Here is a 25544-nt window from a genome sequence, read left to right as displayed (position 1 = left end):
TGGAAACGGTCATGGTTTTCTGAATAGCACAGTGGGAGCGCAGGAAGTGAGGGTGCATGCAACCGATCGGTGTTGCAGTGAAACAGCGGCCATGCTGTGAGAGAGATGGCTTTTCTCTGTGACAGTCCTACTGTGATCCATGGGTCTACAAATGAGACGAGGAGGGGAGGGATTCAGCCTTTCCACCTTTAAAGCCCCAGTTTCCTTCCTGGGCATGTCTGCTGCAGTGGTGAGACAGAGAGTGGTGGAAAAAAAAAAAAAAAAGGCATCAATGGATAAACAACAAAGCATTGCCGATAATGCCGTTGAAAGCACGCTGGCACTGCTTCCTGCTGTTTGTGAATTCATCAGACCTCACGCTGAGCCACGGGTGATTTCTAAATATATGCAGCTCATCTGATGTAGATGTAAACTCTGGATGGTGCAGACACACTATTTGCTTTGCCCTCCATGATGCTAGTGGGTGGGAGCTGCCTATACCATCTTAAGTTATTTTCCACATGAGTTTTATTAAGTGCCCACTTACGATGCCAGTGGTCATGTTGCCTGGGCTCACTGCTGCTGCTGAAATGACCTTGCATTTCTTGTGAGAGAGCTCTGTTGAGTATTAAGGTGAGCAGGCCTGTTCGGAAGGCAGAAAAGTGAGGCAGACTGAGGCTTTCTCTCAGCCCTTACCCTGAGGCCCTGCATATAGGAGGCATCAGACTTTCACATTTAATACAGTGAAGGGGTGAACAGGCTTAGCTCACGCACATATATTCGCTCCTTGCGACTTATACCCCTTAGTTTATCATTGTATTATGGATTATGAATAAATAAGAAATGAGCACCATGTTGTCTATGTGCAGTTTCCTTTCAGTCAGCCTGGCTGCCTAAACAACTGAGGAACGGCCACATTGGAAGCTCTTGCAGTAGGTGGAGCTCTTGTGTCGGATTTTCACGTCGCAGCTAGATTCACCTGCTTGTGAAGGACAATTGCCTCCTTGGGTCCTCTGCCCTCCCACCCACATCCTGCTGGCATTTAGTCAAAAAGCAAAGATCACATGTCGAGAAGAGATTTATATGCCCTTAAATTGTGAGACATTGTTTTCAGCTGATAGCGTTCAGACACTCACACGCACGCTTTCTCTTTTTCCAGGCTACAGTGTAAAAGGGTAAACCCTGATCTGTTTTCCAGCGAGGGGTTTGTAAGCAAGATGGCGATAGCTGTGCCAGATATAGATAAATACTGTGACATTTTAGCAGCCCATCACAGTGTAATTTGCCAGTGAATTTGACAAAGAAGCATAACGTGACACAGTAAAAGGAGGGCATTCATCCGTTTGTACTACTTTCCTGTGACATTTCCTTGCTTATTGCAACAAGACACATTTGTCTCAGTGATTCTTCTCCCTTGAATAGGGATGAGCATTGTAAATGGTTAGTCAATTAATTGATCTTTGAGAGTTATGATGATTGTGTGGAACTGATCGTTTGATTCATCATGTTGTGAAGCAACTCAGGCAACAAAGTGCACCGCTTGGTTGTAACCAGCAGAGGCACTCCTGATTTAGTTTCTAAGAAAAACATGGCCGCGTCAGCCGTGCTATTTGTTACAAAGCATTTTTTGTTTTGAATTTGACTAATTACTCTCCCCGAGGGCAAAACAAAGAGACACAGCTGTACATTTTTGTTGGACGCCACTCAGAGATGGAGAACACACATGCAGGGAGAGATGTCAGAGAGATGGGCTGCACCGCAATGTTGCAACCCTGAAAAGTGTTGAGTGTTAGGAACCTTGCTCATGTAGTTAGGAGGCAGACTAGCATCTGTGCAGCATATGTGTATATACATGTGTGTGTGTGTGTGTGTGTGTATATGTATGTATGTATGTGTGTATATATATATATATATATATATATATATATATATATATATATATATATATATATATATATATATATATATATATATATATATATATATATACATACACACACACACACACACACACACACACACACACACACAGTGATGCCTCGCTTTTTCGCGCCCTCGGTGCATCGCATATTTTTCAGAAACCTTCATAACAATTTAAAAATGAAACAACACAGCCATATCAGCAGCTATATTGCAGAAAGACGCATTGTTTCAAAGATATGAGTTGACTCGGAGGCTTTGTACATACACGCAGGCACTCATAAAAGGCGGTCACTGGTTCCCAGCGTGAGTGGATTTACTTTTTCCACTGTGCACTATGTGAGCTGACTGGGTGCGCATCATGACTTAGACATTGCCAAATAAAGTGTGAAAGTGTTTGTTAGTTTTGTCTTCGGTTGTCTTAAAACATCTTACCTTAACTACAATCCCGCGTTGTCTTTTATCTAAAGGACTTTATTGATGTCATTGTGCAAAGATAAAGTTAATGCATGATCCCCTCCGGCGACCGTGCTTCTTCTTCCTTTTTAAATGAAGTAGGAGGCAACAAAGCGAACGAAGAAGAAAAAGCTGGAAAAGAAGAAGAAGAAGGAGGGAAGAAGAAGAAGAAGAAAAAGCTGCCGTTTTTATTTTCACTTTTCACGACGACAAGCGTTTTAAAGTACAAGATTGGATAATTACCCTATGGCATTCTAGTTAAAGCGGAAGTCAACGCAAACATATTTTCTTCAAGAATATGTTCTATGCAAGCCCACTAGTTGAAACGGAGCATTCTGATAAATATTGCGTTTGTGGAATAAGTGTTAATCCACTCGTTTTTAGCCATCTCTGGGGGCGGCCATTTTGTCTTCTGTCGACTGAAAATGACATCACAACTGCTCACAAGGACCAATCACGACTCAGATTCAGAGAACAGGTCAACCATGATTGGTCGTTGTGAGCAGTTGTGATGTCATTTTCAGTCGACAGAAGACAAAATGGCCGCCCCCAGAGATGGCTAAAAACAAGTGCATTTTACTGCTTCACTTATATTCCACAAACACAAAATTAATCAGAATGCCGTGTTTCAACTAGTGGGCCAGCTGGGAACATATTCTTGAAAAAAATATGTTTGGGTTGACTTCCGTTTTAAGGTAAGTCAATTTTATGATAAAAATTAAAACTTTAATGTAGTTTTTAGCGAACATTACGTCGTGATTGTTAGCTGCCGCGGTTGAAGCTCATGTTCCTTTCACAGCCTGCAGCTTGGTATTGATTCTTCATTTTGCATTTTTAAAGTTACATTGATTGTGTAACAAGTATTTAGTAGTGTTGGAACCATGTCGGGGGTTCGCAACAGTGTAACAGAGGCGCAAATCCCCCCAAAATAAAACTGTACAATAAATATTGTGTAAAATAATAATAATAATAAGTCCGACGCTACTTCGCGGTTACCAGTTGATGTCATACAATAGTTGTTAACCCTACAAAGTGTCATGAATATTTGGGTTGTTTTGATGGAAAAACCTAAAAAACGCACTAAACTCTACTATACTTTAGCTTGGATAGAAAAGGAGAATGAGCATGTGTGGATGTGGCTGTTTTATGTATGTGTGTCACGACTAATTTCTGTCTTTGTCCTCCGAACACCTTTGTAAACAAGAACAAACTGTCCCAACCCCCATGTTAGATCAGTCCTCCTCCCTCCTTTCTGTTTCCACCCCCCGCCCCCACTCCCCTTTTCTCCACCTTGCGCCATCTCCTCTCCGTAATCTACCGCAGGCCCTTCATCTCTCTGGCCTGTCAGCGTGCTTTTTCATTTGGCTTGTTGCTACAGGGGGCTTGGCGCTGGCAGATTACAACTCGGCAGCCAGTCATTTTCGATTTATCAGACCCCCCCTCCCTCCCTCTGTATCACCTCTTTTTTTTTTTTTTTTTTTTCATTCTACCTCTCTAAGCCAGCATCAGTGCAAAGACATAACCATTCTTCATCACACCACCACCACAAATCTGGTACCTCCCACATGCCATATCTTCCTTTTTCCATCCAAATAGAAAAATCTGGACATAAAAGCAGAAATATTGTGGCAGTCAAAGCATTTAGGTTGGAGAGGCAGCAGAAGGTGTGTTATTACTTCGCCCCTTGTCACTGGTGGTGACCTAGGAGAGTGCGGAGTATCGATCCTTTATTACTCAAGGCATTCTGCAGATTGCAATGGCAAAGCTCGTTGGGGTCTTTAATAGTAAGGTTAGCAGCCTTGTCTTGGACCCGGGTGAAAACTGAAACTATGCCCTATTTCATGGTGGCTTTTAACCATTCTGCATGTCAATGGGATGGATTGACAACAGTAAAGAAATAATTTTACTCGCAAAATTGCCTTCATGTGGTCGAGATTCGTATCCCTTGATGCCTTTCCAAGAACTTGGAAAACATTTGACAGCCTAGCCTGGTTTGGTCACAGAAAATAGCTTGACATAGAACAAGATGTAGTACACTAAATAAAATATGTTGCAAAAAATATAGAAAAATAACATAATCAAAAATGGTGCACGCCTGATTTATGCGTTTAAGAAACACCATTTCTCTCCCAGACAAAAAAACAAATAGAATAAGGGCATGGCAACGAGAAGTAATAGTTTTGTCCTGCCTATTCTCTAATGGCAGTACTACAGAAGGGGAAAACAGTCCTATAAATAAAGAGCACAAGCCACCTACATACTACATGTGATGTAAAACTTGGCTCAGCTATAAATGGTCCCCTGTGTGTTGGAATTTGTGACACACAAGGGGCAGCTTTTGTACAAGCCGTCGACTCAGTGCTGAATGCTGTAAGGGCTTCTTTGGCCAGTAGCTTTCCTTAAAGCTGTATAATCCTAAATTACAGTACAAGATCAATGCAACCCCCGTGACATTGGATGAAGCGTTCGCTTTGCGTATTTTGTGTTATGAATCATATAATGTGACCCTGTTGCGCTTAATAATACATTTTTGAAATCATGACTGCTTTACTTATCATCAGTTAGTAAATGCATGTAACGTGTGCAAAAGGTAAAGGACCACAACAATACAAAAGTACACACCCCACTATTCACATATCCATTGACATGTTCAAGGTCAATCATATATGTCAAATCAGATCACTGTGATAGAATTGAAGGATGTTATGCTTCATGAGCTGCTTTCAAATTGACAAACACTACTTGGGGTCCTTGGCTTACAGTGGCGTTCTCTATGGCTGTAGACTTCTTCTCAGGCCTCTCCTCCCCGCATCTCTGCAAACCTCAAACCTCCACTATCAAGCCAGAAGCTTTGTAATTTATAGCCCGCTTTGACCACAGCTAGTTAAGAGACGCTCATTATTTGAACATATGCGGTTAAGTGACTCCTCTGAAAAGAAGTTTAAAAGACTATTAATGTAGTATTGTTAATCGTAATTTAAAAAAACAATGTCAGCTCCTATCAAAATGAGTGACTGTGATTTTTGCGCATCTTATTTACAGTTTTGTACCTGTCTATAAGAGCAGATGCGGTGTTCACCACATGCACACGCGCACACACACTTCGTTGGTTTAGCTGATTCTTCGTGTCCGGAGTCGGCTGCGCTCAAAACACGCTTTTCAGTATCCAGTACAGAGTTTGTGCATGTTTCATGTGAATAACCTCTCGTGGTGATCATTTCAACTGCAATTGTGTCGTTTTACTGCGACTTTGTTGTCACCCATTGCTGGTTTATTAAGAGGTGCCAGAGCAGATGTTTGCGAGCATAATCCTAACAACGCAGACAAACTCTGCTTATTTTATGATAGTTTTATGACTTGATAACAGCAGATGGGAATGTTGGGAAGGTGGCTAGATGAGGACATTTACTGCAGAGATTACTGATGATAGAGTCGGCCTTGGGTATGCACTCAGGTCAGCCGAATAGGGAATGTATATCCTGCCATTATTTTTACAGCCTCCCCTAATCCCCTGAGTAGTGCAGATGGAGCCAAAGGCAGCTAAGGTGAGATAATATCATTCATTTTGGTTAATACCAGCGCTCGCAGCACATCACTGACCGTCTGTCCTTAATATCCACCTGCTTGCGTGACCTCATGACCTTCACTTACCATCTTTGCCACTTAGTAATGAAAAGTCCCCGCATGAATGAAACGTTTTCATTAGCGGTCAGGTTCAAATCTTAATTGTTATACATGGCTCAGTTACCACAGCCAACATTGCATTAGCTAATCCAATTTCGCGTCATGTTTTTTGTGCTCTTATAAAGTCATTATAAACCAATTATAATTTATTGATTGTTAAATTTCAGAAGTGGCTCATTGCTTTCTTAACTGAACAGTGACACTATTTAACCGTGATGACTTAGCCATGAGCTAGTTGTTTTTTTTCTCAGCCATGAGCAAGGTATGGTGCATGCTCTCCCAATGTTGCTTGTTCCATTTTTCACCTTAGAATCCTTGACATGTTCAGCATTCTGCTACTATTTATGTGACATATATTTTTTTCTAAACTAGAGGCTTTGTCTATCATATTCCTACCACATGAGCTGCTCACAAGGCTTGACCCAGTGTTAAGTGTCTGTGCTAAATTTCATTGCATCCATCTACTGGAAGGCCTGCCAATATACTGGCATTGAATTCCTGGAGGAAAATAAATGGCAATAAAAAAGAGAAATGATAGCCCCTGCAAGCCGTTAGGAGAGGTCTTTTTCTCGGTTGTCTTTTTTTCCATACCTCTTTTTATTGAGGCCGCCCATGGTCTGGGAGCTGTTTTTTTTTTTTTTTTTTTTGGCACGCTCGTTGTAGCTATAGTTGGATGGGTCTCTGAAAGCCAGTATTGAAGTAGTAACTTTGTAGCACAGATTGAAGAGCTGGGGAGCCATGCAATTAATTGCGCACACATTTTTTGATGAGTAGTTATGTGGTGATGAGCATTCATCTGGTCTCATCCCCATCCTCCCCCTTTTGAGGGAATTGGAGGTGTGTAAAGTGGGTGGGGGGGTTATTTTACTGCCATGCTTGGCCTCTATAACAAGATGTTCAGATATGATCTGAGAGTGTATGTCTCCCGCTGCCCTCTTCTCAGCACTAACTTTTCCCCACTAGCGCCTTTCATTATTAAATCTGGGAATCGTCCCCATAAGTCAATGCACCAGACTACAGCATTATATGACCATTTGTGAGAGAGGAGTGTGGTGCTTGTGACGCAGGCCAGAGGATGGATGTTAAAAGCATATTGATTTGTCTGTAATGTCGTCATAAATCAAGGATTTATGGCAACAGATAAATGCAGCCACAAACTTCAGTAGCCTCCAGCTTGCGGTGGAGGAAATGGAGTCCTTAGTATGACTGATGAGATCAAGGCAGTGCTCTCAGCCATGCATTCCCCCCATCCTCTTGTTCTCCCCCCAAGCCTCCATTTGCCACTCTGCTCAAGATGCTTTTACCCTGCGGCTACTGTGACTAGTCCTCAGTGGCTCATATCCTAGCTCTGGCTTCACATTCCAGCGCAGAAGCTAAAAAAATCCACCTCTGTGGCCTTACTGATCTATCCGTTGCTTGGAAAATGATGTCTGACAAGGTCTCCAGAGATTGCTTCCGCACATCGATGTTAGAAGATTGAAAAGGAGAGGAAATGTCACTTCTCCGTGGTGGTGAATGACTTCAACGCATCTGTGAATGACATTCTAACCACAAGCTAACAACTGGCTTTAGAATTAGAGTAAACATGCTGAGAATGTCTGATATGTCATTTAGTCACCGTGATTAACTAACAGTGGTCTTAAGGATTATTTTCTACGCTGGATGCCTGTGACCCTTTTGCCCCCACACAGAGCTAACAATAAACAAATCTGGGGCAACGGAAGCAAAGGGCTGATGCTTAGTGACAGACTACAACAGAGTGTGGCACAAGGACTTATGGGTGACACGAGGGCCAGGCGAGACTGCTGTCTGTGGCAGTTAGGGCAGCTGGGCCTCGGAGCAAAGCACCGGGTCAGCGTCCGGCCATGCTGGTGGGCTCTCCACACAGCCGCTGTCAGAAAGATGTTGTAGGTCCTCTTGTCAGCCTCTTTCACTGGCCCTGACGAACCCTAAGGTCCCCTTTTCACTTCCCAGTCTCATCTGATAAAGCTTGCTGAGAGCTAAACTGGAGCAGCACTTTCCAACTGTTGTTGTCAAGCAAGTCAAGGTGATTTCACTATATGCATTAAGCCCCGTTCCATCGCGGGGGTTACTTTTCCCCGCAATCAGTGAAATCTGTGATATAGAAATGCATTATTTAGATGCTCTATAGCAGGGGTGCCCAACCTTTTTTACCCAATATCTACTTTTCAAGCAGACGACCTCCCACAATCGACCATTTTTTATGTCGGGGGGGGGGCATTGCATTGCATTGGTTACATGTGTAACCGGTGCCTTTTTACACTTGTGGCATCCACCCAACTCGAGGATCGAACCTGCACCACCACCACATCTCTGGTTCAGAAGCACAGAGCACTAATCAGTGAGGTAACACTCCAGGCCACTACCTCAGCTCACCACCTTAGTTGAAGTGACAGGAAGTGAACGTACAAAAGTGACCTGCTTTTTTCTATTAAAAAAAAAAAAAAAATCTTTTTGGACATGAGGCTGAGTCTATGCAAGCTGTACTGTACACTAACACAAAATATAATAATAATAATAATAATAATGATAATAACACACACAACACACAAAACAAAATCCCCTACTCCCTCTACACCCCTCACGTTCGACTTGAGTGCAATTTGTGGTCTACCAGTCGACCGTAATCCGCTGGTTGAGCACTCCTGCTCTATAGGTTTGTTTTTATAGCATTTACTGAGCTTAATTTGTTTTTTAAACTTATAATAGGAAAAACACATTTAACCACATAATATATGACAACAGATAGCATCAATAAGTTAAAAAAAAAAAAAAAAAGGCTATGACAAAATACAGTACTTCCTGTTTCGTCCTTTCAAATTCACACCACCTTAACCTATAAAAGTGTCCGACTATCACTCAAAACTGAAATTCACCAATGCATCAATATAGAGGAGATATACTGCATGTTGTTAGGGTGATTTATATAGAGGCTTTAAAGCCAGTAATTAGTTACATTGCATGTGTTGCAATGTATAGCAATACAGCCCCGAAGGCTACATGTAAGCACCTGTGTGAAGCCCACTAGAATTCCTCAAGTTGTTCATTTTAACTGCAGAGTAGCGAGCCTCACAAGCAGTTTAATAACCATAGTATATGGACCTCTGAAGGCAGCGTAAAAGGAGATATTCAAAGTGTAGTCAGTGAAAACCAACGCTACGACAATGCCCCAGGAAATAGACAATTTATTATCAGCAATGCTTCCCAGCGAGTGGATTATCTATAAAACTTTCATGGTTCTCCCTCAGTGGCAAGCAGCCATAAAACTTCCCAAATGAGGGACTTGTTAATTTACTTGTTAAAGCAAATTAAAAATTCATAAGCGCTTTTAGGTAAATGAGATCCTCTTTCATTGCCGCCCTCGTGGAATTCTCACTGCCAGATCCTGCGAGTACAGGTTAGCTGTTCAGAGAGCCGCACAAGAACAATAAAAGATGTTAAACTGTTCTGGGTTTTATTACTGCCGAGCTCTGCAGCTGCTGCCGTGCGTAACTAAGGAAATCAGGAGTTGAAGGCAACAGAATCCCACAGAGGCTCGAATAGAGAAGGTATGCTTCTACACTTACTGCCTTCTTGTTTTTGTCTGATGAGGATCATGGGGTTGGTGGGTTTCTAGGTTGGTCGTGCATGGCTTCGTCTAAAATGGATTTGTGGTTAGAAATAATGGCAGGGCCTACTTTAGTGATTGCCTTTTTAGTCTGTAGCCTCAAATCCCTTGAGAATTAGCCAGAACGCTTTGGTCAAATTTCACAATGGTCACGGTGAGCTCTTTTTCAGTAAGTGAGTAAATACATACCTGTCAAGTTGTACGCTTCTGGTGTAATTTGTACAGGTAAAAACACCTATTCAAACATGTATGCAGTACATCGCAAATCTGTACGGCCAATGTCAATTTTATCATGTTTCCTTTTTTTTTTTAATGCCATTTTTTAAAATGGAGTTGTACTTCATTGCTATTGCCTTTTGCAAAGTGTCGTCTGGTTGCTCTCGCAAGATTCTCATTCTCGTGCCTCGCGATAATGTCGCGTGACCTGATTCCGTTTGCTAAAGCTGATTTCTGATCACGTGACAGCAACCATTTTAAAATAATGTGTAATGTGTAAGATTATATACAGATATGTATGGGCAAATTACAACTTGTGTAAGATTCATCCCCCAGGGTTGACAGGTATGTAAATACTACACACTAGAATGTAAGAGAAGGCATCATTAATGTTTTTGGATGTGTGTTTTGAACACAACTCTAGTCTAGCCACTGAAGCAGAGGCACAGGAAAGTGAAGAGCTGGGGTCCATTTCACAAAGAAGGTTTAGTGAAAACTCAGAGTCTGCTAACCCTGAAAAGTAGGAAACTCTGACTTTTCCATTTCAAGAAGGGAGGTAAGTCAAACCAGAGAAAGAGGGGTAACTCTGGCCGGTTTCAGAGAGAGAGGTAACTTAAGCTCCCGGTCCGTTGCAGTAACAGACTCTCTGAAACTAACCTGGTCGGGAGCAGTAAAGATCGGAGTCAATATATGAGAAGTCACTGAAAAAAAATGATAGTTGAATTTACTGAATTATATTTTGTCAGGTGGTTACACAAAATTAAATCATCTGATTCAGATATTTCGTGCAACCACTTGTAGAAATAAAATTGAGTAAATAATGCCCAGCATTTTTTTCAGTGCATTGGGCACAGTATCACTGAAAAAAGCTTCTGTTTAATTTACTCAATTTTATTTTGTCAAGTAGTTGCATGTATTATAATCATCTGGATTAAGATACATTTTTTAAGTAGACTATACATGTACTAAATAAACGTATCTGGATCCAGAAGATTTTATTTTGTGCAACCACCGATAAAAGTGAGTAAATTCAACTCACCATTTTTACAGTGTAAGTGGAGACAAATGGGACAGGTCCTTATGATAATGATCCTGTACGTGGATGATGGTACAGCATCACCACGCAGAGAATTAAATATTTGTCGGGAGATCAGACTGCGCAGTGATGTTTTAGCATTTTCATCTACATACACTGAAATAAGTTTCTGTTGAATATTTACTCAATTTAGGGTAGTAGACTATACACTAGACTATACTACTAGATAAATGTATCTGGATCCGGATTATTTTATTTTGTGCAACCACCTGATGAAATAAAATTGAGTAAATTCAACCATTTTTATCGGAATAGCCCCATGAGATTATGCCGAGGTCTTAACTATTTGAACAATGTTTTTATACAATATTTCAAGTGCGCTTCTCCCCCACGAGATTGCACCGAAATGAAATGAACTAATGGGCGGAAGCAAGCAGTTTTCCTCTGTTATATTATTGTGATTGCATAGGACTTGAAACTTCAGCATATATTGACCTGAAGCAGCAATGTTCTACCACGCCTCTCCCTCGTTGCCATGGTGACTCGGCGAATCAGGGCTCTATTCATGCTGTCTTTTCATAGTTGTGGTGCACACGCTTAACTCCAGGTGAAGGTACTCAGAGTTGAGTAAACTGATTGAAATCAGCTGTTCGCTGTTCTGGAACCGTGAACTCAGAGTTTCCTATCTCAGAGTAGAGCAACTCAGACTTCAGGATTAGACTCAGAGTTTGATGAAGCTGCTTTCTGAAATAGACCCATGGTGTGATCCCATTTTTATGGCCGATTTTCATGAAAAATTACGTGATCGGAATATTCGATCAAAGCCTTTTATTGCCGATCAAAACATCCGATCACCCGCAGCTCACTTGGCTGCCGCGAGACAAAATGGCAAAAAAGTTGATTTGTTTAATACGCGACGACGTCCCTCCGTCCAAAAGCATCACTCACTCATATATATATATATATATATATATATATATATATATATATATATATATACACATATATATATATATACACATATATATATATATACACATATATATATATATACACATATATATATATATATATATATATATATATATATATATATATATATATACATATATATCTATACACACACACACATATATATATATACACATATATATCCACATTTTCAAAAAAATCAGCTCATCTTAAAGCGACACTTGGGTGAGTTTAACATTGGCACTTATATAATAAGTTTGCGTGTAAAAATGACATCAGAACTAAAATGCCCTCCTCCCCCCCAAAAACACTCTGTCATGATTTAAGGTTAGATTAGATTTATGACAAATTGCCCCGCCCCCTTTTGGGTCGTGGCTTATGTTATGTTTTTGGTCTCAGCGGTCCACATCACGGGAGGCCCCACCGTCCCTTTTAGACATGGAAACATCAAAACAGCCTCCATAGAATGTTAATGTTTTATCTTGGCTGTTTGAACAATTTATTGATGGTTTAATCCACAATTTTGTGCTTTGTGAATTGTACTTTGAAAAACAACATAGCTTTTTTTCATATTTATTTGCCATCACTTTAAAACAATATTCACCTCTCTCATAAACACACATCCCAGTGAATAACCTTGAAAGGCTTCATCCTTTTTATTCCTGAAATGCTGGGCTCCTCTATACGTTTGATAGATCATCTAACATTCATTTTGCAGTGTCAAAAGCAGCAAAGCAAGCAAGGCATTCAAATGAATCTGGGTAATTTTGATACACATTCCTGTAAAACATGTACATTAGAAAATATAAGTATACAGTATTGTTAATTACTTTGAAAAATGGTTATACATACAGGCCCAGGGTAATCTTTTAATCAGTGTGTATGTGTTTGACCCCATCGATAATTTTCCGTTCTCACCACGACGAAATTAGGAAACATTATGCAGACAGTCATTTCCTCGGCTTTATAGATAAGGGCTGGTTGCAATAAAGTGCAGTAGTAGCGCTGTTCGTTATTGGAGATAAAACTGAGGCTATGTTTAAAAGACCTACCTACCTAATGGGAGTAATCACATCAGAGTTATTAAAAAGAAAGGTCCCACATACAACCGACACAGGCTTTTCATTCAGATTTATTGTCACACAGAAAGGCATTAAATTACAAGTGTTTCAATTGCAGTGACTACCATAATTTCCTCTATTTGCTTTAGATGCCCCTTCATCATGATCTGAAAATAAATTAATTCAACATGAGGACATTCGAAAAAGAGAAGGTGAATCAAAAAGAACTAAAATATATTCTCTGAAGTCATTTAAAGGAGCTCAGGGGCGAATTAAAGAAAACAAGCTGAGGGATATGTGTTCAAATAGCTGTGTAATCAGGTCCTGAGTTATTTAATATATTTGAAAGATGAGCCACACATTATTAGGATGTCTTTATTGGACAAGTTCTTTTTTAATTATTCTCAGTCAAAAAAAAGAGGCAAAGTTTGTCATTGAATTGGGTAAGATGGAATACATGTACAGTTTCAGTACTGCAGCATCAGTTTGTTGTCAAATTAGGATTTTAAAAAAGGAAATATGCTGTCACTTTTTTTTTACTTGACATGGCATTATGGTATTATTTTTGGTAACTCATGGTAAAAATTAGGTTTATTCATTTTAGTGTTTGCTCTCTCAACAGCCAAAACATTACATTTACAATGTAATATCCTGTCAGACCACATATTTTTGATAATGAACTTACAAAGGTAGTAACGCTCAGCTTTGACTTAAGTTGTTGAACATTACAAATATTTGTAGTAGTGTTGTAACGACAACAGTGGTTGATTATTTGTCTGTCTGAGGATGAGGATTAGATTGAATATATCAAGGATTATCATGATACAGTGATCCCTCATTTATTGCGTTAATGTGGACCAGCCCCGGCGCGATAGGTGAAAAATCGCAAAGTAGCGTCGGATTTATTATGATTATTATGATTATTATTATTATTTTATGATATTTACTGTACAGTTTTATTTGGGGGGGATTTGCGCCTCTGTCACGCTGTTGCGAACCCCCGACATCGTTCCCACACTTCTACTCCACTCCACTCTTCATACTTGTTACACAATCAATTTCACTTTAAAAATGCAAAATAAAATGCGAATAAATACATGAGCTTCAACCGCGGTAGCTGACGATCACGATGGAACGTTCGCTAAAAACTAAGTTAAAGTTTTAATTTTTATCATAAAATTGACTTACCTTAACCAGAATGCCATAGTGTAATTTATCCAATCCTGACTGAATAGTGGACGAGACTAGCGAGAGGCTGCGATGATGCGTACCCAGTCAGCTCACATATAGTACACAGTGGAAAAAGTAAATCCACCTGTGCCCTCCTTGGTCGAGCTCACGCTGGGAACCAGTCACTGCCTTTTATGAGTGCCTGCGGGTGTGTACAAAGCCTCTGAGTCAACTCATATCTTTGAAACAATGCATCTTTCTGAAATATAGCTGCCGATATGGCTGTGTTGTTTCATTTTTAATTTATGAATGCTTCTGAAAAATCCGCGATGCACCGAGGGCGCGGAAGTTGAAGCGCAAAGTAGCAAATAATAATGTCTGTATTATCAAGACATCTAGTATTTTTTTCTTCTTAATGTGTTTGAGAACAATTGAATTTGAAGGTTTTTCCAAACTTTTGATTGGTAATGTATAAATAATTAAATTGATGTACAAAATCAAGTTATGGGTTCCAGACCTTCTTTGCAAATAGAGTTGGAAAGATCCAAAAGTCCACATCTGTTGAAGACTGGAGGTGGATTCCAAGCAAGCAGAATATTGCTGACCTCACGATGAGAGGAGCAACCCCAGAAAACCTCAAAGAAGACTCTGTGTGGCAGAATCGACCAGAGTTTCTGAAACGACCTGTGGAAGGCTGGTCGACTAAGTCAGCCAAAGATGTTCCCACACATGCCAAATATGTTATAAACAAGCTCCAAAGGAAATGTTTCACGGCAGCACTGACCCGAGCACAGGTGAGAAGAAGCCAACGTGCCAAATCTGCCGAGAGGGAGCCCTGGTGGAGAGGAGGACCAAATCCAAAACTGGACCACCTGCCGGTTCTGCAGTGGGGAGAATCCTCGACCTCAGTAAATTCAGCAGTTTAATCAAGATGACCAGAGTCATTGCCTGGGTGTGGAGGGCTGCCACAAGGTGGACAAAAGTGCTGGCCAAAACCTCAGAAACATGTAAGCCAAGAAAGGAGGGAATTATTTCATCCCAAAAGATCAAGTGCAGAATCAAAGAAGCTCCACTTACTGTCAGGGAGTGTGAAGATGCTCTCAGGGATCTCTTCCTCGCGGCTCAACAGGAGGTGACCTTTTCAGACACCACACTCAACAGACTTGCTGTTGTCAAAGATGAAAACACTGGACTTTTTCTCTGTGGCAGAAGATTTCAAATCCTCAATGAAGAAAAAACTGCAGTACCAATCTTGCCTTGGACATCATGGATATCCACACTTCTAGCTCAAGAAGCCCACACTGCAAACCATGAAGAAATTGCAGGTACACTACTTCGGATGAGGAGGAAAGCCTGGGTGGTAAAAGGTCGGAAGCTTGCTCAAAAGATCGTTGACAACTGTGTGACATGCAGAAAAGCCAAGGCCAAGAAATGCCGTCAGATTATGAGTGACGTTCCGTCCACGCGAATAACCCCAGCCAACCTGTTCCAGTACACAACAGTAGACTTATTTGGACCTTACAAAGTGAAGGTGAGGAAGAAGATACGACTCAAAGTTTGGGGAATAGTCTTCTGCTGCATGGCATCCAGAGTTATGCATACAGATCTAGTCAGTGACCAGTCAGCTGAAGGATTCCTGTTGGCCTACCAATGGTTCACAACATTGAGAGGGCATCCGAGGAAACTGTGGTCGGATCCTGGAAGGAATTTTGTTGGCGCTAGACCTGCCCTCAAAGAGTTGTACATGTTTCTGGAGCGACTAGAAGTCAGGGCTTGAAAATGAGGCTTCCAAACACAGCATTGAATGGAGTTGGAAAATTCATCCAGTAGATTCCCCTCACAGGAATGGGGCTGCTGAAGCTGCTGACGCGCTTTGCAAAATCTGGGAGGACATGGAGTCTTCACATGGGGTGAGTTTCAAACCTTCATTTATATGGCCGCCAACCTTGCCAATGAAAGGCCTATTGATGCCAGGACTCAGAGCCGGGAAGGCTGTGTAAATTACATCAGCCCAAATTCACTTCTGCTTGGAAGAACTGGACCCAGTGGAGATCGAGGGACCTTTGATTTCGAAGGCTACTCTTACAAGAGATTACAAGCGATCCAAACAGAAGTTGAGCGGTTGTGGAGAAAATAGAGCCAGTTGGCGGGACCAAACCTGTTCATCATGTCCAAGTGGCACACTGCACACAGGAATGTGGCCATAGGAGATGTTGTCTGGCTGGCTGACCAAAACGCCCTAAGAGGTCAATTCAAACTAGCCAGAGTTGTCAGTGTCAACACTGACCAAAAGGGAATTGTAAGGGATGTGCACATCAGAACCTTTCCTAGCTACCCAGTTCCAACTGTGAAGCCCATTCAAAAGGAAAAAGAAAAATCAACCAAAATACCTGCAACAGTCCTCCACAGGGATGTCAGATGAATAGTTGTCCTGCTTCCAATTGAAAAACAGCAACAAAGTTGAGAATGGAACAACAGAGGAGTAACTGAATTAAGCACGCATAACACCGGTGTGACCTCCTTAGGTTGAAAAACCAGGAAGTCAAGTGGGAGGTGTCAGGTCAAAAAAACACCATTGCACGTTTAAAGAAACCATCCACAAATTGAAATCAATTAGCCTCCAGACCACCAGAGGGCGATCAAATGCCAAACCACATTCAGGATGCACTCCAAGCCTGTAGAGGGTGATCACACCACCAGCTGATGGAACCAAAATCCCAGGAAGTGGTAGTGTATAAAGGGACCACATTCGGTGTGGGAACCAGGGAGAGCGAGAGAGCATGTGGGCTACGTGTGGGTTTTGGCGTCGCTACGGCCTTACAGGTGCTGTATGTTGTTCATAAACATGAGTTCACTGACTAATGTCACCGAATCCATAGTTGATGCAATAATATGCTAGCGTAACCAAACATGACATTGTGTTAAAACTAATGCTTTTTTGAAAACATATTGGAATGTACAGTACACCGATGCACTAACGCAACTGCATCAACCTACTGAAAGGTTTCCTTTTAATTTGAAATAATTTACTTTATCCTCCAGGATCCCTTGCCGTATACTGTCTTATGGCAGAACCCAGGGTGTATTTTGCATTTGGCAAAGTTTTAAATTAGGGATGTTCCGATCAGGGTTTTATGATACCGGTACCGATCATCCATGAGTAATATTGGCTGATACCGATTCTGATCACATCCATTATCTGTATATTTTAAAAGTAAGACCCACAATGTGTCTCCCTGTGGCAATAATGGCAGGCAACATTGCACACAGGCTGGTCTCTCATAGCTGTAGACTGCGAAGCATGAAATGCGGGTGATAGGATGTTTTGATCGATCGGCAATAAAAGGCTTTGATCAAATCTTCTGATCATGTAATTTTTCACAAAAATTGTCCGGTCACGATCAGTGTCCGATTTGATTGGAGCATACCTATTTTTAGAAAAAGTCTTAGTTTTCAAGCCCCCTTCGTGCTAGGATGGCATCAGAGACCAACAGCCAAGTAACAACGAAGGCATTGATTCACACTACTGAGATCTGCTTTATTGACTTATTGCTTAACATTTAAATTTAGTCAACATTCCCATACACACGCGCACATTCCAGGTGTTGCACTCGACGAATGTGCTTCACGCGCTGCATGCACGCCCCACCTATTTACATATGTCACGTGCGTTACCATTCAAATATTCCTGAGACACTAGTACACACAACAATATACTATGATTCGTTCCAATTCACATCTAATTTCGGGTCGCCACCAATTACTGCACAGCCCTAGTAGCAGTGATTTTGAACTTTGGTATAGGCAATAGGTTAAAGCCAGTGTACTCTGTTGAATTTGGTTACATTCTGGTCATCATCCAAAAAACCCATCCCTGCTGTCAAGACTTGTTTGGTTCCATAGAGCTCTAGTGATGTGTCTGATCTTTCTTTATGAGTTCTATTTCATGCAGTCGTGCATACCTATAGCTTCCTCTACATATTTCCAAAGGGTCAGGTTGAAGAAAAAGTGTGATGGGACAAACAGAGCACAGAGGAGCTTCACATTGTAAGATAGTCAGCATAGCTCAACGCCTCCACGAGGAATCACTTTCTGGGTCAGAGTGAATACGATATTATGTTCTTTTTTTTCCTTGTAACTGCCCATAAACTCCCCTCGGACAATGTGGCATTTACACAAAAAGGAGTACAATGTGCTCTGGTTTTGGTGGGAATTAAATGTGTTATATGTAATTAGTGCTATCACAGCACAGGGCATTGGTGGCCTTGGGTCTGTGCTCTCAATGCTTTTGGTTCTCTCCAGCGTTTGCTCATTTCTGTCTGACCATACGCACACACAGATACACACATCCGTAGACACAACGGAACAGTAACATAGGCCCATCAGGCATTCCCAATGCAACGACTCTCTTATCACGCTCAGCACTCTGGCGAATCCACCCGCCATGTAACCATCATGCAATTCTCTCAAGGAATAGAATTCCTTTCACACTACTCATGTCGGCAGAAAAGGAGAACAAAAATCATTTTAATTATCTGCTCAACTCAAGAGTTCTGTCACTATTCCCCTGCCTTGTGGCCTTTAATCACACCAAATGATGGCCAATACCCTGAAAGGAGTGGGTGGAAAATATACTGTTTATATGGCTCAGAAGCCTCACACCCCCTTTCAAATGGGCAGGAATAATGTGCCATCATCTTCTTGTCCAAGCTCTTTATGCATGCAGAGCATCTCTCTACTTTTCCTATTAAGTGGCTGAGCCGCACTTTACTGCAATGTCCCATAAAGCCAGCTTTTTTATGTGCTTTGAAATGAAACCTGCAGTGTTTGTCTGTTCTGCAAGGGACAGCACAGACACATTCGGTGGGCTTCAATCACACACTTGGACAGGGAGTACACAACCACCTCATTCCACTCAACTCCACTCTCCCAATAGTCTTTTATTGTTCTCCATATTTTGAAGAGCCTCAGATGCTTGTGGATTGGCCCGTTGTCCTCTGCATTCTACTCATTTTGCTGCACTTCCAACTGAGTGTCTAGAGAATAACACTTGCAGAGCTCCTGCTGTCTCAGCATGTGGTGTCTGCTTGGAAAGGATAGTGGCTCCATTTAAAGGTTCTGGAGAGGGCTTTGTCCCTGTTCTCTGTTTCATGAGCTGCGAGTAGCTTCATACTGCGATATCAGATGGCGTCTTTCATTGGCAAGTGTTGTGACAGCCATTGAAAGCAAGACAGATTCACATAGACATCTCCTCAGCTCCTGCCAGTTCCCACATAGTTATGACCTGAATTCTGCAGGAGGTCTTCTCTGGCCAGCAACGTGTGTAATGTATAGCTGGAACATTTAATCTTCATGTTGTTAACCTGTGTCTCATTTTGTGTTCAAGCAGTTGAAGCCAGGACAGAACAAGCGCAAAGACAGCGACAGTGAGAGCGTGAGTGGAGAGTCCAAGCCTTCCATGAGGTGCAGTTCCAGAGACCGACTGACAGATGTGAGTACCAACAGCTTTTTTATTTTAATGGTTTCAAACCCCCTGTGGTCCAATATCACAATGATTTTTGGATGTAGAAAGCTACCAAGGACCATTTTTTTGGACTATAAGTCGCAAGTCAAAAATGTATCATGAAGAAGGAAAGGAAAACATATAACTGTCGCTCCGGAATATAAATGCCATTTGTTTGAGATTTTTTTTTTAATTTACAAAAACGAATCCAAGAACACTAGAGCTCTGACTCCTAAAACCATAATCGTGGGTGCGTTCGAAAACTCCCAGAGCGCACATTGCTCAACTGCAACTGCTCGAAAATCAGATAATTGTTCCAATTTGCTGTTTGGTTATTCAGAGTCCCCCAAAAAGGAGTACCAGTGCATCAGGTATCACAGAGGGGAATAGTTCAAGCATGAGCTGCTGATTGGTTTGTAACATAGGCTGCATTCGGAAATTAATAAGAGGTGAGCGTGCACGCACACTCTCAGAATGGTGTTAGGGTGTCAGAGTTAATTTTTGAACACAGCCTGTGTTGAATGGTCATGGCAACTAATGTGCAATGTGTTGCAAGTTTAGCCTGCGGCTTCCTTCCTCCGCAACAAGGATTTAAAGCACCAAAGGGACAGTAACTGACCAGGATTCTAGTTAAGTAAGCAATTATAAACTAAAAAGAAAAATGTTTTCGTAGTTAGAAGCAGAACTCTCGACTCCAACCCGAACTCGTTCGATGATGTCAATACGATTAGGTAGTGGGGATTGTAGCTGCGCTCTAATTTTAATAAATTACACTGTATATGTCGCACTTGAGTAAAAGTCATAGGACCAACCAAACTATGAAAAAAGACTTACAGTCCAAAAATATGGGAGTTAAAGGTGCAACCTACATGACCACCAGTTTCTGGCTAAAATAGATGTTTTGAAGCAAAGGAAAGGTCATTCAAGCCATTGCAGAAATATTTGCTCTGGCCAATTAAACTAAACATGCAATAAACCACTAGTGTGCTAAGCAACATGTTGGAAAAAGGCAGAATTTAATGACACAAACATTGTGAGAGCTTTAATGAGACTATAAAGCTGCTCGTGTTATCAGCAACAACCTGCAAATGGCAGGACTGAAGGTATCATAGCCTACTGTTTGCAGAAAAGTGTATGTACACAAGTAACAGAGGCTACACCAGAAAATGCAGACTGCTCATTAGCAAGAAGAATAGAAGCACAAGGCTGGACTTTGTTGAAAAGTCCAGAGGCAAGCCTAAAGAACTCAGAAGTCTGCAGAAACTTGTCTACCAATTTTACTGTCGATGCAATCAAAATCATTTGGAAATTCTTCAACATGCATCAAGATATTGAACCAAAATACACAAAACAACAAAGGAGCTTATCATAGTGAAGAATCTCAAGGTTTTAGAATGGGCTAATCAATCTCCAGTCTTTAACCTTATTGAGCAGGGGTACTTAAATACAAATCATAAAGGTCCGCACTTTTTTCTTTTTTTGAGTCAAAGTTCCATGTATTGAGGTCTGTCAGGCCACACACGACAATACTTTAATTTTCAAAACAATTTAAAATAAAATGTAATTTCAGTTTTGACTTAAATTAAAATGAATGCAGGAAATCCCCCTCCTTCGCAGGTGTTACACCGCCACAATTGAAATTGGAGATATAGAAATACACCGTAGCTATGTTATAATAGCATTTATGGCACTTTATTTTTTAAAGGTCTTTAAAGACACTTTTAAAATGATACAAACACATTTAAACATGTTTAAGTATGTAAGTAAAGAATTTTGCTCACTTAAGAATGTTTTGTTGCAAAATGTTCTAATCTTCTAACTTGTGTAATTGGTAAATGGTAAATGAGCTGTCACTGGTATAGCACTTTTCTACCTTTGGTACTCAAAGCACTTCACACTGTACATCATCTACCTACTGATGACGCAGCATCAGGAGCAATTGGGGGTTCAGTATCTTGCTCAAGGATACTTCGACACGGTCACAATGGCCGAGGCTCGAACTCACAACATCTGGGTTGGAAGACGGCCACTCTACCACTGAGCCATGTGTATTAAATCCAGATGTAATTATTTCAAAAATAAAAACAGAAATGATGATCCCTTGTATTCATGCATGCCCTGATATAGCTCTTTTGATGTCAAACCAACATGTTCTCAGTCTGCAACCAAAATAAAGGAATTGGAGTCACTGTTCCAATACTTTCGTTGAGGAGTGTACACCTCATTTACCTATGACCTAGGTCCATGTTCTTTTTGGAGAAGCTGGGGACAAGAATAAAGTGGCCACACACATACGCAAAGCATTTGATTTGTATGAAGAATCAGCAGTGTAGCAATGTGATGTCTGGCCATAATTAAAGCTGTCAGCTGCGAGACGAGCTAGTCTTTGAGAAAGACATGGCCGAACAACTGGAGCAAAACCAATTCTGCATGTAGCTTTGACGCTTGACTGGGCATGAAATGAAATAAGTAATTTGATGTTGAAATTGAAATGATAGTTGCTGATTTATATCAGCCTGCACTGTGGTGCATCCGCGGCACACACCCCAAACCTGTGAACGACTATCATCGCTGTAATGCCATGTACAATAATGATACCAGACATTTGTCATCTGGTGAGATTCTAACAAGCCTATATCAGCCCAAATGTCATCGCACAGTAACTAAGCATTGCAGCAATTCAGACAATTGATAATCTAAACTAAAGCTTTACCTCCGTCAAGGAAGTTATGTCCTCACTTTATGTGCAAATTCTTGTTCTCCAAAAATGTTCATATGATAGGACAATCCACTAGAAATGATCTATTGTGGGGAAAGCAGCCATGTGAAAATATTTCCCTTGTTTGTGAAAATGCTAGCTGGAATGACCACTTCAACCAGAGCACAACACACCAGGAATTTTAAAAATCAGATGATGGGTTCCGAAGAAATGTTTTTCATACAATACAATACAATTTTATTTATATAGCGCATTTCACGACAGCTACAGCTGTAACAAAGCACTTTACATAGACCACCTTCTCCGATTGGCTGGAAAATTTCAGTTAAAAATATCCACCATTTGCTCGTACTAAACAAAATTCAGAGACGTCAACAGGTCCGCATAAAGTTGATGTTCCCCCGTCACTTGCCCTGAAAACTCGACTCAACTACCACAAATAGAAGATTATTGGTGAGAAGAGCTGTGTGGGCAGTAGAACAGCTTATGTATTTCAACAATCAATTGTTTTTACGCAAATGTATTTATTATGGAGGAAATAAGAGGCATTTGAAGTGGCTCATGCTATGTCATCCACAAAGATGACAGCCACTTATCATGTTGCTAATATCGGTCAAAAATAATATATTTTTTAAAAATACTGCAGGATGGGATAGTATTGAACTCCTGTTTAATGGATGTAGCTCTACTTGCCCAATGTGACATAATTGTGCAATGTTTTTGTTCTTCAAACATTTTATCCTTGACCAGAATTACAACACAGTACATAATTTTGTTAGTTTCTAAAGGGGGCATTAATACAAAATAAAGTACCCGGACTATATATTATTTCTGTTGAAAATTGTAGGCTTTCTCAAGCAGAAAAGCCACAATCCATGCTCTCTGGCTTGTTCTCAAGAAACATCTGTCACCCTCTCTATAATCACTTCCACTTGGACTGCCATTTGAGGCTCTCTGGAGTATCGAAAGAGGTACAGCCCTTTTCTCCCCTCGCCTTGAAACACCTTGCAGGACACTGAGCATGCCGTCTGAAGAGCTGCTGAAAGCTTGGAAGCATGAAGACCGACTTTGAGACACCCTGACCCCCATCAGTCCCACGTCACTTTAGACAGTCATGCTGTGTGGGTCTTCATTTCAGGTCCCCGTAGGCTCCTGAACAAGTCCCCACCAGCATCATTGTAAAGGCCTACTTCACACATCACAAGAGGTACAAGTTGGAGCTCCTATTGAGAAGCTAAGCACCCAGACCGTGAGGTTTGCAGGACAAGGAGAAAGAGTAAAAAAAATAACCTCAATGGTGCGATAATTCAAAACATTGTATTATTTTATGTTTGGACTAATATTTGACCTATGCTCTTTATGCAACATGATCAGATATACTATAATAGGTTTGGTGCACCCAGACAAAGCAAAACAACGCAAATCCATTTAATGTCGCAGTGTGAGACACAATCTAGCTTTGACCCAAGCTATTCATTTATTAGACCAACATATCTTACATTTTATTTGCTTTAGCCCTCCCTTCTCCTCCTGGTGCAATGATGCTCCAATGAAGCAGCTGAACTGATTTTTCTGACCTGGCGCTGGCTGGCAGGACAATACAGGCCAGAGGAGGTCAGGTCTGGCAACCTCCTCTCTCGCTCTGGCCTTTCCTTTTCACCCGATCCTGCCAGCTCATTAAGGCGTACAAATGGCATATCAGGTCGGCTGTGTTTGCCTCAACCCTCAAAACCCCAGCTAAATTGGCAGGCTTAGCTGCATTTCCTCTGAAGTGCTGGGCTCCCTCCCTTTTGGGTTTGTTTGAAGCCGACATGGCGGCCATCCCCCTCCAAACCCCACCCCTTTCCGTCTGGGTGGCAGGCACTGAGGCAAGCAGCCGTCCCAAGCAGAGGGAGTCATCTGGATCAGGGAGGGAAGGGGAGCTTGGGATGAATCACTCCTGTTTAGTCTCTGTGGCAAGGGGTGAAATGCCATCATTACCCAGCTGCCTATCAAATAAATTGGCAATTACTGGCCTGGGATCGCAAGTAAACAGCGTGTTACTCCGTTTTTTTGTGTGTGTGTTTTTGTCTACCCAAGGCTCTTGATAAGACGGGGCTGCAATAGAGAAAGCTTTGGAGTGCTGGGTCAGAGCCCACCGGTTGGTAGTACAAGAAGCAGACTATAATGAATGAACCCTAGATTTAAGTCGCAGTTCGAATTTTTTTCCAGTGTCACCTTTGTAAAATGTTCTCAGAAATTTTGTGGGGATTTATATTAAATGTTAAGCACAATATTATTTTTGTTCAAGAGTCAGACACATGGGTATGAATTTGCCCACTCCAAAAATAAATCAGTGCTTTGGCAACATACCGATGCTGAAAAGTGTTTCTCCCCCTTCACCCACTTAATTTCGAAAAGTATATCACTGTTAGATTAGGCTTCTTTGGCAAAGATAATTAGGTGACTTGAGCTAGGCTGTTGTATCGCTGTGACTGCTCTCTTCTTGGTTTTCTTATCTGTGGCACTCTGTGGCGCACATCTAATTCAATCCAGTTAACACCGAGTCACACATTGTCTCATGGGCTGGGCAGAGCCACCTTCCTCTGTGGGGGCGGCCAAGACAGTATAATAGTATAAAACATTTTGAACACATCAGACCTTCTTCCGCATCTGGCAGAAAAAGGCTCCGCGGCCGTCTGTGGATCTTTCTGGCATCCATTAAATAGTTCAGCTGAGAATATATAGTCTTCTGTTAGTTATTAGCATAGGGGAACATCAAAGATACAAGGACCGATCGAGGTTCTCGTGGAATCTTTCAATGTCACAATTTCACCCCACAAATCATTTGAGCTTTATAGTGTATTTTTTCTCATAAAATTCCATGACCCAAAATGTCAGTCATTTTTTAATAATAGTGGTTAACAACGACTTAAGGGTTAATGTAAAGTGCATGTCCATCCTTTATTACAAAATGTCTTAAATCACTGCTCTGCAAACAAAAACAAATACACTGATGTAATTGTATTATTTTTGTAACACATCAGTCCCAGCACTTGAGTGCATTGCTATAATTGTATAATGAATTTACCACCAGATGACATGTTTTTTCCCCACAAAATGTAAAATGCATGTTGTTAATATCCCAGCCAGTCTTCCCTGGCTTCTCAAACGTAAGAGGTTTTGCTTTCACTGAGGTCTTGGAACGCTAGTTTGTAATG

At 41.2% G+C, this 25544-nt stretch overlaps 1 protein-coding gene across 12 annotated transcripts in view; it reads left to right on the top strand.

Moving 5' to 3' along the window:
• auts2a (activator of transcription and developmental regulator AUTS2 a) overlaps window positions 1-25544 on the top strand; it is a 347206-nt gene that overhangs the window by 111328 nt on the left and 210334 nt on the right. For 7 of the 12 annotated variants that reach the window (XM_086012057.1, XM_086012056.1, XM_086057549.1 and 4 more), the window contains one exon: window positions 19509-19613. In XM_086012057.1, coding sequence (XP_085868183.1) covers window positions 19509-19613 — 105 coding nt within the window. Of the gene's footprint in view, window positions 1-16895; window positions 16946-19508; window positions 19614-25544 lie in introns of those variants that run through there. The other 5 variants (XM_086057551.1, XM_086057548.1, XM_086012062.1 and 2 more) reach the window with 2 other exon arrangements.

This window comes from Filicampus tigris, chromosome 17 (assembly GCF_054856515.1).
Source record: "Filicampus tigris isolate MCC_2025a chromosome 17, RoL_Ftig_1.0, whole genome shotgun sequence".
Lineage (NCBI taxonomy): Eukaryota > Metazoa > Chordata > Actinopteri > Syngnathiformes > Syngnathidae > Filicampus > Filicampus tigris.
Note: the sequence above shows the minus strand (reverse complement) of the source record. Positions and strands in the feature narration are given on the sequence as shown.